The 16719-nt window shown below is 37.1% G+C and overlaps 1 protein-coding gene across 2 annotated transcripts; it reads left to right on the plus strand.

Annotated features, from left to right (window-relative positions):
• The first annotated feature begins 4734 nt into the window (after window positions 1–4734).
• Window positions 4735–14903, plus strand: LOC139967622 (uncharacterized). 2 transcript variants are annotated; one of them, XM_071971588.1, is made up of 9 exons: window positions 4735–5101; window positions 6716–6859; window positions 7619–7782; window positions 8440–8576; window positions 10323–10416; window positions 11053–11415; window positions 11880–12054; window positions 12753–12880; window positions 13514–14903. In XM_071971588.1, exons 1-9 carry the CDS (start codon window positions 5023–5025, stop codon window positions 13826–13828), a joined length of 1599 nt encoding a protein of 532 aa, XP_071827689.1. In that variant the 5' UTR covers window positions 4735–5022; the 3' UTR covers window positions 13829–14903. The 2 variants fall into 2 exon arrangements, with proteins under 2 accessions (XP_071827689.1, XP_071827688.1); XM_071971587.1 differs by having other exon boundaries at window positions 4735–6859.
• The last annotated feature ends 1816 nt before the right edge of the window (window positions 14904–16719 follow it).

A 16719-nucleotide genomic window follows, 5' to 3' on the forward strand; every position in this document is an offset into this window, starting at 1 on the left:
TTGTTATAGCGTTATTTGTATACGTGGGCGTATTAGTTGAGTGAGCCCTTATGTATAGAAACTTTATAGAGAATTTATGAAAATTTAAGGTTAACAAGAAAGGGCATCGGAAACATAACCAAACAAACTGTCGGTGCAATGAACCCATGGCATTTGTAACGATTGATTGACTATGCGAATTCACATTTACATCAGATTTATAATTAATTCATACTGTTATTTTTCGTAAATCAGTAATTAGTTCTTTACAATAGGCGATATATTACTGTTTGTTTTGGACTGTACAAACTCGTATATACGAAATCGCAACACCGAGGGGAATCATTCATGATCATGAAATTTCAAGCTCAATTTTAGTCCAAAAAATCAAATTCAAAACGGTTTCAGAAATACTCTCCTGAATGTTCCCATCGCCCAACACATTCATAGAGACGTTGAGATATACGAAATTATAGAGAAATGCAAAGAGCAGCAGTGAGTAAGAGAATACATACTATTAATGGTTTGCAATAACATGTTTTTTGTAGTTTGAATGTGATGAATCAAGACAAGATATACTCGAAGGCAACTATTCTTACCTCTGACGTTTGGTTGAATGTCAAATGCCGCTTGCTCACGGTTTAGCTATACAGGCTTCATCAAGTTAATATTACATTGTAAATGGTGAAGCAGTCCGTTTGGTTTCGTATTAACATTAACGACTCCCTTAAACTCCCCAACAGTGGCGTAGACAACGGGGTTAGGAGGGAGAGGCTATGTCCCCAAATTTCTGTCTCCCCCACAAGACATTGTCAGAAATATGTTCTTGTTTTGTTAATAGGTTTTATACCTGCCCCTCTAGAAAAGGAGTGTGCCCCTAGTAAAAAGAAGAAGAAGAAGAAGTCTCGTTACGCCTCTTCTCCCTGCAAGCCCGATTGGCGCCAAAATATGAACGATTCATCTAGAGGCGGTAGATGAAATGCCGGTAGGGGGAAATGGAGGTTAAATGATGGTCAGTAAATGATTTGACGTTTTCAAATCGTTAATGTACTGAGTTGAGCACATATATCGGGTTCGATCTGGAATCGTGAGGAGGTGGGGGTGGGATGGGGTCCAAAACTTCGAAGGGTAGTGGGAGATGTGACTTTGATTGCAGAGGGAAACCAAAAATCACATCAAAGTCTCGACAAGGTAAACCTGTGCATTCTGTGCCAAGAAATTCCGGTATTAATTTTAATGTCACGTTCTACAAAACGCCATAACAACTTTTCCACTTTTTATTAACAAAAAGGGGCACTCATAACATTTGAAAATGGGCACTTTAGTGGTTTTCTACAAAGCTGGGAGGGGAGGGGTGGGATGAGTGACCATTGTGGCCATTCCTCTCGCTCCATCGTGACTGGTATGATCCATAAATGTACACCGTAAGTTGTTTTAAGTTCTATATCGGTACGCTGATTTAGGTAATGTCTCCTTGACGTATTTCACCTAATGTCATTCAACTCAAACAGGTTGGTCGTGTTTTACGATTACAGTTATTTGGCCCTTAGTATCAAACTATTTAACCACGATATACGTGGTATAGACCACATCCTTGCAATGAATGCATTCCACATAACCATTCATCAATTTCGGTATGTCTTGTAAATATTGCAATAATGTGTGATGTCTATACATACGCACCCTCACAAACACACACACGCACACATACCCTCAAAATATTCCAACTGAAATCTGGGATGACAAATCGACTTAGAAAAATCCGAGCTGCATGTACATGCATGGTCTTTTGCTCAAGAACATTCCCGATATTATTGCAAACACTGGACTGACTTTTGCATCTCGCTCTGCCCTATACCCCGAATTTGAAACACATGGTTGATCTCAGCTTTATCCCCTTAAATTAGAGAGAAACTTAAAAGTCTTCTTAGAGCCTGGTCAATGCCAGATATGATCCCTGTTGAAAAATCACAATTGTTCAAACTCCAGACAGGCCTCTCTCATTTAATGTTCCTCTTTTCAGTTTTGCCAAAAGCCTCCAGATGATTTCTTACGGCAACTTGATAGTGTGGTGTATACATTCATTTGGTCAGACCAAGCAGACAAGTCGGAATACAATACAAGCTCGAGTCACTCCAAGATATATGTATGTCGTCCAGTTACAGAGTTGTTGACAATTCATAATCATGGACGTTAAATATGAATCTAAGAGACTGACTTCGGTCAGCTTGCGGCTTTGATAAGCCATATTAATGAGGCTTCTTCGCCAGTTCCTGCTTGAATGAGAATCTAAACTACATACATATATACAATCATTGGCGATTTTGCATGTGGTGGGTGAAGAATGGTGCATATTCCTTCAATATTATGTAAGGTTCTCGAGGTGGCTTGGGTGAAACGTTTGTCAGACGACAACAACAACGGTCATTGGAAGTGTTTTTTTTATGAGTATAGCATCTTGGACCTTTTGGTGGGAACCTAATCTGGCATTACAATATTAGTATAAGCCTTAAAGATATCGATATTAACTTTATTAATGAAGTATAGTTACACCTTGGCTTAATGTTGTTCTAGATTCTCCGAGCATGTATCCTTAACAGCAAATTTTGTTGAATCAATTCTGCCATTAGATTCAACAACCGTGTAGTCTTTTGGAATGATTGGTATGAGAAAGGTCTCAAGTATATTTGAAAGATATATTATCAGAGAATGGCAATTTTTTCTATCGTTTATTTTTGTCAATTTCAAGGACAAGTAAAACTTGCTTGCCAACTTTATAGTCTCACTTGTATAGATGTCATGCCATAAGTAAGGGAAAAAAGTATAAGAATGGTGGACAGGGATGTTAGTGGTAAAAGTCTTCAAGATGGAGACTCTTGTTAAGCTTGAGACATCCAAGAGGCTGTGTAAAAATGATTCACGACATCTGTATCCAGAACCTCTTTAAATCTCCATCTTCTGAAGTGAAGTGGGCGTTCGAGCTTTGATGAGTTCTTTGATGGGATGGCTTCTTCGCGAGTTCCTGCTTGCAGGAGGATCTAAACTACATACATACAATTTATACATACAACTAGACCGAGGTAAACTTAAGTTTTTTTTTTTTACACAATCACTGTCCACCAGACTCTGGTATTTTCAGATTTAAGATCCTTTCTAGATATCTTGCCGTTAATAAATTACTCGCTCCAATGGGCATTGTGAACTCGGATCTTTGAACCATTTGTATGGCTGGATGAGGCTGAAGATATTCAACAAATTCGTTGGGATTGTATTGAAATAGTTCCTTCTTGAGAGGCAGGTCCAGGCTAAGCTTCTTGAGAATGCATGTTATCTTACTATAAGGGATATTATTACTTTGAGGGGCTTTTGGATCCTGGCGTTTCAGAATATCACTGATCCTGCAGTGATTCTCCGTGCAGAATACTATATATATATATATATATATATATATATATATATATATATATATATATATATATATATATATATATATATATATATATATATATATATATATATATATATATATATATATATATATATATATATATATATATATATATATATATATATATATATATATATATATATATATATATATATATATATATATATATATATATATATATATATATATATATATATATATATATATACATATATATATATATATATATATATGTAAATGGATAGATAGTAAATCCAGCTACAACGCAATTGTGAGTATTTTAAAATCATGTCGTGAAGCAGAGAAGTTTATTGCTCTGAAGTACGATACTATATACAAAAGTGGAACCATACGTAGGGATATTCTTAAATGTTAAGGTTTCTGTATAGCGACATTATCCGCCTTCTGTCTAGGCGTTTCTATATGCATCATTACCAGTGCATTCAAGGTTGTATGTACATTTTGTTTATTTGTGATGTTATGTTTTGTTGGTTGTGTTAACTTGATGCAATAACAAATTATAAAACAAAACCCCCGCATACTAGTCATGAACTCTAGAAAGTAAAAATAAAAAACAAGTTTCATGATCTATGTATATGATCTGTGGCCCCCATTTCATCATAACTGAAAACTTTACAGGAGACCCTCATATTTTGGGCCCTCACGTGACGACAAACATATTTCTCCTGAATGACTTTGGTAAACCACCATTCAAACGTTAATTTTGTATCCACTAGGTTTCACGAAATTTGGCCAAACGCATTGGAGGGGTAGAATTTCTTACGTATGACTAAATGGTAGTCATTCAAACACTGTGGCAATACAAACAAAAAAGTGAGAGAATTTCGGTATAATCGCAAGATCGTTCCAGATTGTATTTCTATACCACAATTATTTTGTTGTTGAATGACCCTTTAAAACGTTGGGGTCTTTCAGTTAAAGTGACTGGATCTTGCAGTTTAAATATGCAGAGACTCTTAAATCAGTTCCTCAGGTGCAACACAAAACTCAATTGGATAAACGAAAGACCTTTATGGTCGCTAATGATATATTTATAACGTGTTGCAAATTTGTCAGGGACAAAATAGTGTTAAATGTCAGCCATGGGTAATCTGTTATCCATATGAGGGTAAAAGCACATTTACTGGATGATTTACTACAATTTAAGAAACAATGGGAAATACATTAGCAAATAAGATATGCTAGTGACGTCATTATGAATTAAGCATTTAAAGGAGCGTTCAAGAGATTAAGCATATTAGACTTGAAATTCTGCCCACATGTAATCCTAGAAGCCATCATCCACACTGCAAAAACTCCGGTGTTAAAATTTTGGATTTAACTTGTCGGTGTTGAATTCAGTGTTGATTTGACACCAAAGAGAATGCAATCTGACCTTTAACCTCGTTTAGGTAGAAGTTTCAGCCAATCCCTTTCCAAGTTACTCTCCTTACCGCGTAAATACATTATGTCATAGAAACCGGGACTCCTAATTGGTCCATAGTAGTTGCAGTAATTATCATATCGATATCGTCGGCAAAGCTGATACTGCCAAAGTAGCGTAAAGCAGACGAGGTGCAAACGAAGGGGGAAAAATGCTAATTGTTCGTTTATTTCGAAATGAAGCAAGGAAGGTTGTGGTGTTCAAGGAATTCAGAGATTTGATTGAAACCGGTATGCATTCTTTTGGAGATAATCTGTGTATAGCCTATAGGTTTAAACTTTCTCGTGAAAGGATAGGCAATCTACGGAGGCAAGGGAAGGTTGCCTTTCATTACTTCATTATAGGCAGATGCCTAACAGACATACGCCTATTGCGTAACTTAGGCCTAGGCTAATTGTTGCCGAAAGCCCTGTAGCCTCTAGAGGCCCAAAGCCTAGGCCGAGTATTAGATCATGTATAATGTTATATGTCATTGCGTAGAGCTATAGAGCTGGCAGTTTAATTACTACTTGGCCTTGAACAGGGCTGTGTATCACTATTATATGGATCACTTTTAAATTAGAGTAATTCTTTCCATTTTACTATTGTGAAATGGAGAGTGATAGTGATACCATAGACCTACTCCATACTCCCCATATAGGCCTAGTCTTGAATATAATGCATGTATGATGTAGCCTAGCCCAGTTCAAATGGTCGTTGACGACTTGACCTAGCCTATATGTATAGAGTACGCCCCAGCTAGTTTAACTTAGCTTAATTAGGCCTACAGTTCTATTGGCCACCAACAAAACTAGGCTAAGACTAGACCAAGGCCCTTAAAGTCGCCTCACACTCATCATCACACTGATTATAACGCAGGCAACATAATTTTAAGGTGGGTTCTCAATCGTTTCGTGCTGCGTTAAGCTGCTGTCGAAAGACATAATAAATAAGTTGCATTGAATCTCTTGCTGATGAGCATGTCTAATCATCTCTGTGTTCACAAATAGACTTTTTATCTTTAGGCCAAGTACTAGTAGGCTTAAATGAAATTGTTACACTGGAAAGCCATAGGGCATCAAATTTCATGCCTAGTAGTTTGCATCCCTCAATCCACAAGAACATTTTATGCAGATTAAGCCTACACAAAGACCAAATATGTGATAGGCTTTAAATGGTTTCCAATATTGCCAATTGATGACAGACTGCATATCTTAGATTAAAAGAATCTATGAAAAGCTTGTTTGTTATGTTGGTTTTGGCCAACTTTGGACTGCGAAAGGAAGCGTATGTCTAGCGTACATGCTTAGAAAGGCAAAAAAGTAGATCATTTTGAAGCACTGCCACTTCATTGCATATTTATATTGTCAATCTTGATTTCCAAAGGAAAACACGTACTGCAGGTCTATGTGATTTTAATGTAGACTTTTTGTGCAAGGCATACGCAGGGTGAACATATTGCAGTCTACATAGAACATGGTAGTTTTATTACCGATAAATGTTGGCTAATTGCCTCGTTAGGGCAAATTCATAATAAATCGGCAGTTGGTCACCATTTGAATTACAAATTCAGACAAATGAAGCCCCAACTCTTTGTCACTATGTTTCTGTTTGTATTCTATCTTGCAAACATGCAATTTGCTGAGAAAAATGACTTTGAGCATGAGTTAGACATGACCCGCTCTGTGCAGGCCAGCTTAAGGGAGTAAATTTAATGATACATGGTCAAGGGCTGTTAAATTTAAATGCGTACAGACCTATTTCAGGGCTAATTCCTAACAAGATAGACCTAATTAATATTTGCATGACTAAATCAAAGTATGGCACTTGCTGGTTTATTCTATTTTCTTTCATATATGATACAGCAAAGAAGAAATTCAAAATTGCTGAAGATGTGATACTTGTGGATAAAGAGGATGGAGCAGAGATTGATGAAGATTCTCTTGTACCTCTCCTTGAAATGGAGCCAAACACAGCCATCATGGTGTTAAAGAGAGGTGAAAAGTGGGGTAAGTGGCAAACAAGGAAGCTACAGACAACGCAAAATACTCTGCTGACATGAATAACCAGATGTGTTCCCGATGGGAAAATGTAGGTTATTGTGGTGGGATCTCTGACAACATTTCCTTAAGAAGGAATAAGCCTATACCTTTTGTCACAGAGAAGATCCCAGAGGTCCCTCAAAAATGACATTTGTTGTTGTTTTCGCCTCGTTTGGTGGATAAAACCTCAGACTGGCTCTTTGATCCCCAGCATTTCAAATTGGGAATTTTGTTCAGTTTTCATACCACATTGTGAGTAGTGTGTAAGCATAGTTTATACAGTGGCAGTCACGATCATATGGTCAAGATAACAAGGGTTAAACGTTGAATTTTGACTACAGTTCATTAGCGTTGTATTGTTTTTTCCATAATTTAGGCGATTCCCACACGTAAAACATAGAAGATTTCAAGAAATGTCTATGTAGTGAGGGTATATATGCAAGTACAGCAAAACAGATAAGGCTTAATTGCAACTAAGGGGTAGCAGCGCTGCAGCAGTTTTAATGTCTGGTTCTTATGACTAGTTCTGTGAAGTTTTGAAATCAATGTGTTACATTACTTGCCATTTTTTGTGTGGTTGTAGGATTGATTACTGATTAACCAATTGAAAAATTTGACCGATTATCAGTTCATGGGTTGTTCGAAAATGCACATTCCTATTCATTACAAGAAATGTGTGCACCTATCTCTAGCTATGTGCTAAACATCAGATTTTCTTTCGTTTAGTATCTCCAGCAGCTGCAAGGGTTAAAATAGACAGCAATTCAGATACTGATGTAATTTCTGAAGAAGATGATACTCAAGATCATGTTAATCTTCCCTCCACCAGTTCTGCACCTCCAATGAAAAGATTTAGGGAAACAGAAGCAACAACAGATGAGGCAGCTGAGGTAATCACATTTAAACATTTCTTTTAATGTTGAGGGCTTACCATTCAATGGAAACCTGCAACCTGGCAAAACATTTGCTCCAATTAGCAAGTTTTGGCATCCTCCTTAACATGTAACAATCTTTGTGAAAATGTATTGTAATTATTGATAATGCTTGAATCCACATTGCTCCCAAAGACTTTGGATATAGCATGAAATAACTCAAGAAGCAGTTATACATTGGTGATGGATTTGGGGTTTGACATCTTGACTGAACAGAAATATTACTTTTGAGATGTTTCAAATTTGCTATTAACTTGCAAGATTCTGAACAGACTATAACCTAAGAAACTGATGTAGCCTTAAACATTATGGGTTGAGGTGGGGGGGGGGGAGGGTGTCACCAATGTAACCTATGAATGGATTTGGTGGGAAAATGAGTGGGACTGACGTTTAGATGCTCGGGAGATCTCCTGCAGAAGTTAACTCTGGATTTGGAATGGTCTTTGGTTATCCAATTAGGATTTCAAAGGACTTTAAAAAACAATATTACTAATATTAAAATAAAAAGAATGAAGGTCTTTTACTAATTTATGTTACAAAAGCTCTGATTATGAATCTCTAAAGTTCATTACAACTTTCAAGAATCCTTGTATTTTTTTCTACACTTTATTAAAGCTCATAAGGGCAGTTCTTCAAAAAAGTGCAAGTGGGGCCACTGTTTTAGCTGAATACAGAGCCCAAAAGTGTCTGAGCGAAAAGTCCAGGAGATTGTTGGTAAACATTGTAGTTGCTAACATGATGGAAGTACATGGGTAAGTTTTTTTTTTTGTAGTTGTAAACATAGAAAATCATGATTGCTGCAATGAAATGTTTAAAACTTTAACGTGTCTATGAACATGGATTAATTGACACTTGTTGTAAGTATGTAAGTGCTCCATTGATGAAACATTTAGATGGTCAACCCATGAAGATAGCTGGAAAATTGGAGTGTGGCAGTAGCAATCTCTGGCTGCCACACTTGTGTCAATTTTCAACCAGGCTAATTGGTATGTGCCCGTTACAGAATTGAATCCCGGTCAAAATTGATGGCAAAATTTTTACCCATTTTTGTGTGCTGACAAGAAAACAAATCTTGGATCCTTAAAATCTTGGATCCTGACACGCCCAAACAGAACTTTGCATAATTTTGAACCAATCGTTTTAGCAATGCAGTGGCTAAATTGAGGACCTAGGGAAAACAAATTCTCAACTTTTGACTTTTGTCTCAAAATTTTGACCTTTTCACCTCACAGTATGAGTGTTCTTGTCAAAACTGTAATTTTACTCAGTCAAAATTGTGGCTTCTTGTCTGGGAATTTTGACTTTTCAGTACACAATCTTACTATCTCAAACTTTTGGACTTTGGTATCAAACTGTTGCCTTTTCATCCCAAACTACTGACTAATTTCTATCAATTTTGACTTAATAAGTTATCATAATGACTTGACCTTTCTCTCTCAAAATTTTCACCTATTTATCTTACAACAGAGTTACTTTTTGCTAAAATTGGTTCATATGTCATATTTTCAGATAAATTACACCCTAACAGTTATAGGAGATCTTTGAAAGCTAGTGTGGTGTAATTGAGACAAGCAAATCAGAGATCAGACCCTTCAGGATATCAGATCCTGATGTATTTACCAGTGTAAATTATGCATATCAGATCCAGATCAGAGCTCCTAATTTAGAGCTTGAGAGCGACCAGGATTAACTGCAGATCAGTACCACGCTTGAGATCAGTTCCCTCTTTTTTTTTTTTTTTTAATGTAAACAAGGTTGAGTGGTGACCATTCAACAAATTATTAGCCGAAGATTCAAGGACATACAGTAGCTGTTTTGTCGACAGGATAGTTAATAAATTCCTGTTTCTTGATCTCGTGAGGGATCTTAGTAAGTCAAAAGATCCAATATTAATACCCCACATTTCAAGGGGAGGGGGAGTCTGTTGCTTTGTCAGATCTGATCCTGAGCTGGGGATCCATTGTAAACTTGGCCTTAAAGATGTGCTGCATTGGCCTCAAAGTAAGCACAATAATAGAAAAAATGTGTTTCCTTTCAAGGACAGTGATGTGACATGTATCAACCATTGAACACCAGGTATTGCTTTTCATTCTAAATATTCTCCACAGACAATACCATATATGCTGAAAGACACAGGTTATTGAAATTGTGTACACAAATACTTAGTGGGGCTAACCCCGGCAGTTCAATACATGCTGTTAGAAACTTTCCTAGTTCATAGCATGTTATATTTGGGAGCTGTGACCAATACAGCAGATAGCTGAGCTCCTTTAAAGAACTTTTTCTCTTCTGTGCAAGAGAATTTCAAGGCCCAGGTTATTAAATTCTGCATTGGTCCATTGTTGTTTTTAAGACATACATAACATTTGAACTGGCCATTATTGCAGGTTTATGGCAGATTTGTGGTGAGAGAAAAGGGCCTTTAAATAATCACTCATTTAATAAGGCAAACATGTAATACACTTATATATTTTTTATCCCTACATCTACCATCACAGACGGACACCACCAACGGTCACAAAAAGAAAATATGCAGTTGGTATTGTCAACCTGTTTGAAAACCTTAAAGACCCATACACACCAACAGGTCATGTAAGTAATGAATTTAAATAAACTGCAGGACTGAGGACCCAAGACCCCCACCAAGGGTTTTGTGGCTTTAGCACTTGCTGTCATAGGGACATTATTGTAAATTTTGGAACCATACTTCAAAGCAGTTGTTCTGCAGTTTCATAGTTTAACATTAATTGCAGGGAAATAGCATACATGTATAGGAGGAGAAATGGTTTGTCTAATGCAGGGCCAGTCAAATATTACATTATAGGTATCATGATCCTTCCAGGGCAAGAGGAGAACTTTTTTCTCACTTAAAATGTTGGGACATGCATGATTTGGAACTGGACATTGCCATGGAAAACATTTCATCCCCCCCCCCTCTGCAATTCTTCCTCTAGACCCCCATGACTTTAGTAGAAGTAGAGGAAGTTGTGGTTAAAGGTCTCTTGTATAAAGGGCTGTAGTTTTGCTAGTTCAAACTAAAATTACTGCCACATACTCATAATTTCTGAGAGTGTTTTTGATGGTAAAGATGTCTTGGAAGCTATTTCTGAAAACTGCTAGCAATTTTCAACCTACAGCTTAACTTGGGAAATGACATTAAGAACTGGATAGTGGTACATAAAATGAACCACTGCTAGTTAACTAGGTACATTTCACTTTTATTTTCAGGAAGCTTTTTATGATGATAGAACCAATACAGGATTCCTTGCAGCAAGGATAAAAAACGTCAATAGAGGAGAACGTCGTTCTGAACAATCAACCATAACTCCAAAGGACCCTGCCTGCAAACATGATGGAGGCCCCATGCTTAAAAGGGCATTACCTGCTGTGTCTGATAACCTGCAATCTGAAGATAACACTACAGCAGATGTAAACTGGATGAAACATACCCCTGCTGTATCCACGGATTCTAATTTGGTCTTTGAGAAGATGAAAAATACTCTATTAGTGAGGAGAAACATGGTCAATGCTATGAATTCAGCAGGGCATATAATAGAGGAATTTCCACAATTCAAGATTACTCCAGGCCTTGTGAGTACGACACAAAGTATTCTGACTGGTGTCATGTATGCAATTAGACTGTGGATTGCATGCATTTACAAGTGTGCGGGGGGGATATGTCTGTCATGGGGTGAAGAATGGTAGATAGTTTCCATCTATGCCTGCATGGTCACTGATGAGTGATCTCCACAGTTCATGAGCAACCTATTCTTGAGCTGCATTCAGAGCTCTACAACAATATCAGCTAGTAAGACTCAAAATAACAAAAAATAATGGACAACCTCATGGCAATAAAAAAATGATGTTCAGCAATTTTTGGAACTCCATGAAAGATTTATTTCCAGCTTTTTGTGTAGACAAAAAACACAAGCTGTCAGTTTTGCCAGCCATAACCAATGCATTCTTCCTCCTGTGTAACAATAAAATGCTAAAGAAACTTCATTGTGATCCGTTTTTGGTATGTAAAGTAAATCCTGTAATTTTCTTGCTTGCAGATTGAACAAGACTTCAGATTATTGTTTCCAGAGGAATACCCAAAGCTACTGGAACAGTGGCCTCTCCTTAAGCAGAAAGTTATTGCTCTTGCAAGAAAAAGCACCGATAAAGGCACCACTGCTGAGCTGCTGGCAACAGTGGACCGTGGACCATGTGAGGATTTGGAGTTGGGAAGTAAGTAAACAAAGATGCTTCACTTCATCCCCTCTCCATCCCCTACATCACCAGTTGACACATGCAGAGCTGGTGGAATTGACTTTGTTGCATTACACTCATTACTCAGAGGATGGTGATCAGATGCCATTGTTTATTAATTGATACTGGTGCAGTACCCGCTGATGTGCTGAAGGCCACTTGAAATCTGTCAAGTGGAGTGAAAGCCCATAGTCTGTCCAATTGAAATCATGTGACTGGTTTTAAATGCATGAGGAAATCTCCATGATCATCTATAAATATTAAAGCTCACAAATAATATTCCCCCATTAAAATTAAGATAATTCTAAGCTTAAGAGAGCAACATCAGCTCAGTTCTCAAGTAGAATACAAATGGGGGGGGGGAGGGGGTATAAGAAACAGCCAAATTATGGAATAAGCATGCCACAGGGAGCTGCATGAAAAACTATCCAACAGCTAAAATATTTACAGCTTTCCAATGGCTTAGTAACAGTATTTTTAGAAAGCAAATTATCAATACTTGAGTTACTACCTCAGGTTATTAGGTTATGCATAAAAAGTCTTAATCTTCCTAAAACATGTATATTCTTACTTTTGCAGCTTGTGGTTGATAAATTCCAAACAACAAAAAGATCATTTAACTGAACACTAAGTGCCATGTCTCTTTAATTAATTACCTTTTCATTTTAATTTCTTAGGCTGGGACAAAGAGACCGCTACCATACTGCTGGTGCTCTGTCTGTTACCACCTGCCAACCATGGACGTACTGGAGTGTCAAAATTGCCAGTGATTAAAGCAGTGGACTTTCTCATTCAGTTTGAAAAGGTTTGATAATTTCTGTGTTAATGTATTGTGCAGGGAGGATATTGGTGAACATAGCACTGCTAGTAGCTCCTTCAAGATCAGCAGTATTGGCCTCAAGTATAGCATGCTGTAATTGTAAAAGTTTGATATGATTATGAAATCAATTAACCTGCTACAGGTGCAAACTGACCTGCCTGCACTGCCTTACAGTGATACGAATAGTAGCTATAGTGTGCAAACAATTACCCCAAACAACTTAACCCAAGTATCCATGTGCCTTTGCACAACCCAAGTCTAAAATGGCCATTTATTTTATGTGGCCAATGACTGATATTACTTGCAACCAAAATCTTATGACTTTTGTCAGTGGTGTAGTTCCTCCTGTTTCTGAGGCACCAGATTTGATGACCATTGTACTTAAAATATTCCTGTGAACATTTCTTCTGCAGTGCAAAGATATTATGGAGCACTGCACCATAATAACTGTGAGAACTGTCTGGATGTACTATTGCAAACTTATAGCTCTTTTAGCCAGCCAGTACTGATGAGCTTAAATGCAGAACAGTTTTACCATTACTTGAACTTAAAGATTGCATTTTGTAGGTTTCATTTCTTATAATTTATTACTGTGCTGTTGTGTTGTCTGCTTTACAGAGTGGATGTAGTATTGATGCTTTCTTGGAGAACTCCTCAGCCATGCAGCCGTATATCCTGGCACTTGGACCAACCAAAAGCAGCATATCACAGTACTTCATTGTTGTAGACCATCTTGCCTTACCCTGTGCGGCACATGATGCTTTAGGGGCATTTGATGCACTATTTAAGAGTCACTATGTGTTTGGCCTCCACTACAGTAAGCATCTCCTTAACTTTTGGACATTTCTTCAAACTACAGTCTATGGAATAGATATCAATAATACTCATCAGACACCACGTGTGAGGGCACTTCGATCGAAATTGCAAGAATGAGTTGTTTTAAATGCAAAGCTCATCTTGGTAGTGTACCTAGGATACTAAGGCACATGAGATTACAACATGGATTTTATGATGGGCAGAATCTATTGCTGAAATGTGGCCAGGGGGCTTGTTGTCAGACGTTTTTCTCATTTAGTGGATTCAGGAAGCATTTAATTAAGCATGCTCCATTTTCATTACCAGATGGACCTCAGGAATGCATGGTAAACAATTTGGGGGATAATGATGTTGAACCTATTGAATATGATGATAATGTAGAGGGAGATCAACTTGCTACCTCTGAAATCATTTCCCCTCAGGAACTTCAGAATCAGGCAGCGGGATTAATATGTAAAATGTCTTCAACCTCAAAGATCTCTCAAAATACTCTAAACCAAATTGCCAACTCAATGGATAATATTATTGGTGAAATCACAGGTAGTGTGCAAGCTGTTGTTGACAAAACCTTCCAGGAACATGGATTGGAAAAAGATTCTGATGTTTACCATGATATCAAAAAACACATAGACAGTCTATCACATCCATTCCAAGAACTAAATTCTGATTTCAAGCGAAGAAAATACTTTAGCTTACAGGGAATGGTAGAACCTCATGAAATATCATTGGGAGTACGTATGGAGAGTCGCATTAACAAAGTCACAAGATTGCATGAACAAGTACCTGTGAATAATACGTTTATATATATACCAATTATTAGAACACTGGAGCTGCTGCTCAAGCATCCTGATGTTTTGCATTTTGTTACTCATGACCACAAAAGTCGTGACGGTGTTATCAGGGATTATTGTGATGCAAATCAATTCCAGCAAACCCCTATCTTTCAACAAGATTGCAATGCTTTTCAGTTGCATTTTTTCTATGATGATTTTGAGACAGTGAATCCCTTAGGATCAAAAACATCTATTCACAAAATAGGTGCATTCTATTTTGTTTTAAAAAATCTACCTCCAAGGTTTAATTCTAGTTTGAATAACATTCACTGTGCTGCCCTCTGTCATACGGAAGACATAAAGAAATACGGGTTTGATCCAATTCTCAAACACATAGTGAAAGATATAAATTACCTGGCTGAACATGGTATTCTACTTCCAAGTGGACATTACAAAAAAGGTATCATTACTCAGTTTAGTGCAGACAATCTTGGTGCAAATTCATTATTTGGTTTTGTGGAGAGCTTTTCAGCAAGACATTATTGCCGCCTTTGTTTGACCAGTCGTGAAGATGCACAACTACTTTACAGCGAAAAAAACATGCAAATGAGAGACAAAGATTACCACAATTTGCATGTTCAACAGGCAGAACAACTTGAAACTGTTCATGTTCAAGGTGTAAAAAGGGGGTCAATTTTAAATAGTTGTGCATCTTTCCATATTCTTCGTAACTTTTCTCTGGATGTGATGCATGATCTTCTTGAAGGTGTGGTCCAATTTGAAATTAAACTAGTATTATCATATTTAATATCAGATAGAGAGTCACCTCTAATGACACTAGATCTTTTGAATAAAGAAATCACAAGTTATGACTACGGATCAACAGAAAAGTCAAACAAGCCCTCACCAATTAAATTACATTCACATGGCAATTCTATTGGTCAAAAGGCTATGCAATCTTGGTGTTTAATTAGGCATTTGCCACTTATTATTGGACACCGTTTACAGGAAAGGGACATGCCTTATTTTGAGCTGCTGTTGAAGTTACTAGATTGTATGGATATAATTTTTTCACCTAAAGTAACTCATGGGTTAATAGCTCAATTGAGTATTCTTATTGAAGAGCATCATTCTAAATTCCGTGAGGTATTTCCAGCTCGTTCTCTCATTCCAAAGCATCACTTCATGGTCCATTATCCTACTTGTTTGAGAGAAGTGGGTCCTCTCATCCATGTCTGGTGCATGAGGTATGAAGCTAAACATGATTATTTCTGTCAAATTGCTGATAATTGTCGAAACTTTAAGAACATATGTAAAACTGTGGCAAAAAGACACCAGATTAATCAAATGTACAATTTTAATTCAAAACAGTCATTAGAGACTTTTTATGTGGGACCTGGTGCAGAAACAACTGTATCAAATTTATTATCGGATTGTATTGACTCTGTTGTCTCAAAAGTGCCAGATGCTACCCTTCTCACTGAAGTGTTTGATACAAACTGGGTGAAGCTTGGTGGGACTGAATATAAGCGTCACCATATGCTTTGCTATGACATGGATGACGTGCCATTGTTTGGTCAGGTAAAGCACATATTGATTTATAAGGATATTGTTTATTTTGTGCTTATAGTTTGGAGCACACTGTTTTACAAATCATTGGTTCATGGATTTGCTGTGAAAGAATCAGTACCTCAGCAGACTGTTGTCAGGAAAACCAGTGAACTTGTTGACTTCAAACCACTGTCATTACTGAGGAGTCAATCCAGATGTGATCATCACACTTACGTCTGTCCAAGGCACATAATTTTTCAATGAGTTAAGTTTGCACATTTTTTGACTGAAGTAACCCAGTCGGTGTTCGTTTCCAACAATTGTTTTATCTGTGAACAGTGATTAGCTTGTTTCGCCAGCTAGAAATTTAACATGCTACAAATTACCTTTTAATCAGTGTTATGTGATTGCTAATGGTTCAGTTATGTTCAAACATATAATTATCACAGTAACACCAATATAAACTTGTTATTGGTTTCCATGCATGTGTTCATCAGTTTGAGACAAAGGTATAATATTTACTTTAAGCATTTATAATATGCAAGGATTATGATCTGATTTATCTTCATTAAAAAATAAGTTTCTAATCAGTTTATGGGCTTGCTCATGTTAGACAAGCTTTTGTTCATTCTTGTTTATGCACTTGATAAGGTGTTTTCTGTACAACTGATGCTTCTAAGATGA

The sequence above is a fragment of the Apostichopus japonicus genome, chromosome 5 (assembly GCF_037975245.1).
Source record: "Apostichopus japonicus isolate 1M-3 chromosome 5, ASM3797524v1, whole genome shotgun sequence".
NCBI lineage: Eukaryota > Metazoa > Echinodermata > Holothuroidea > Aspidochirotida > Stichopodidae > Apostichopus > Apostichopus japonicus.

Coding starts and splice junctions, on each gene's coding strand:
- LOC139967622 (XM_071971587.1), top strand. CDS start 6,565: ATGATACATGGTCAAGGGCTGTTAAATTTAAATGCGTACAGACCTATT. Junction 8,577..10,322: donor AACATGATGGAAGTACATGG/GTAAGTTTTTTT, acceptor CTACCATCACAG/ACGGACACCACCAACGGTCA. Junction 12,881..13,513: donor TTCTCATTCAGTTTGAAAAG/GTTTGATAATTT, acceptor TCTGCTTTACAG/AGTGGATGTAGTATTGATGC.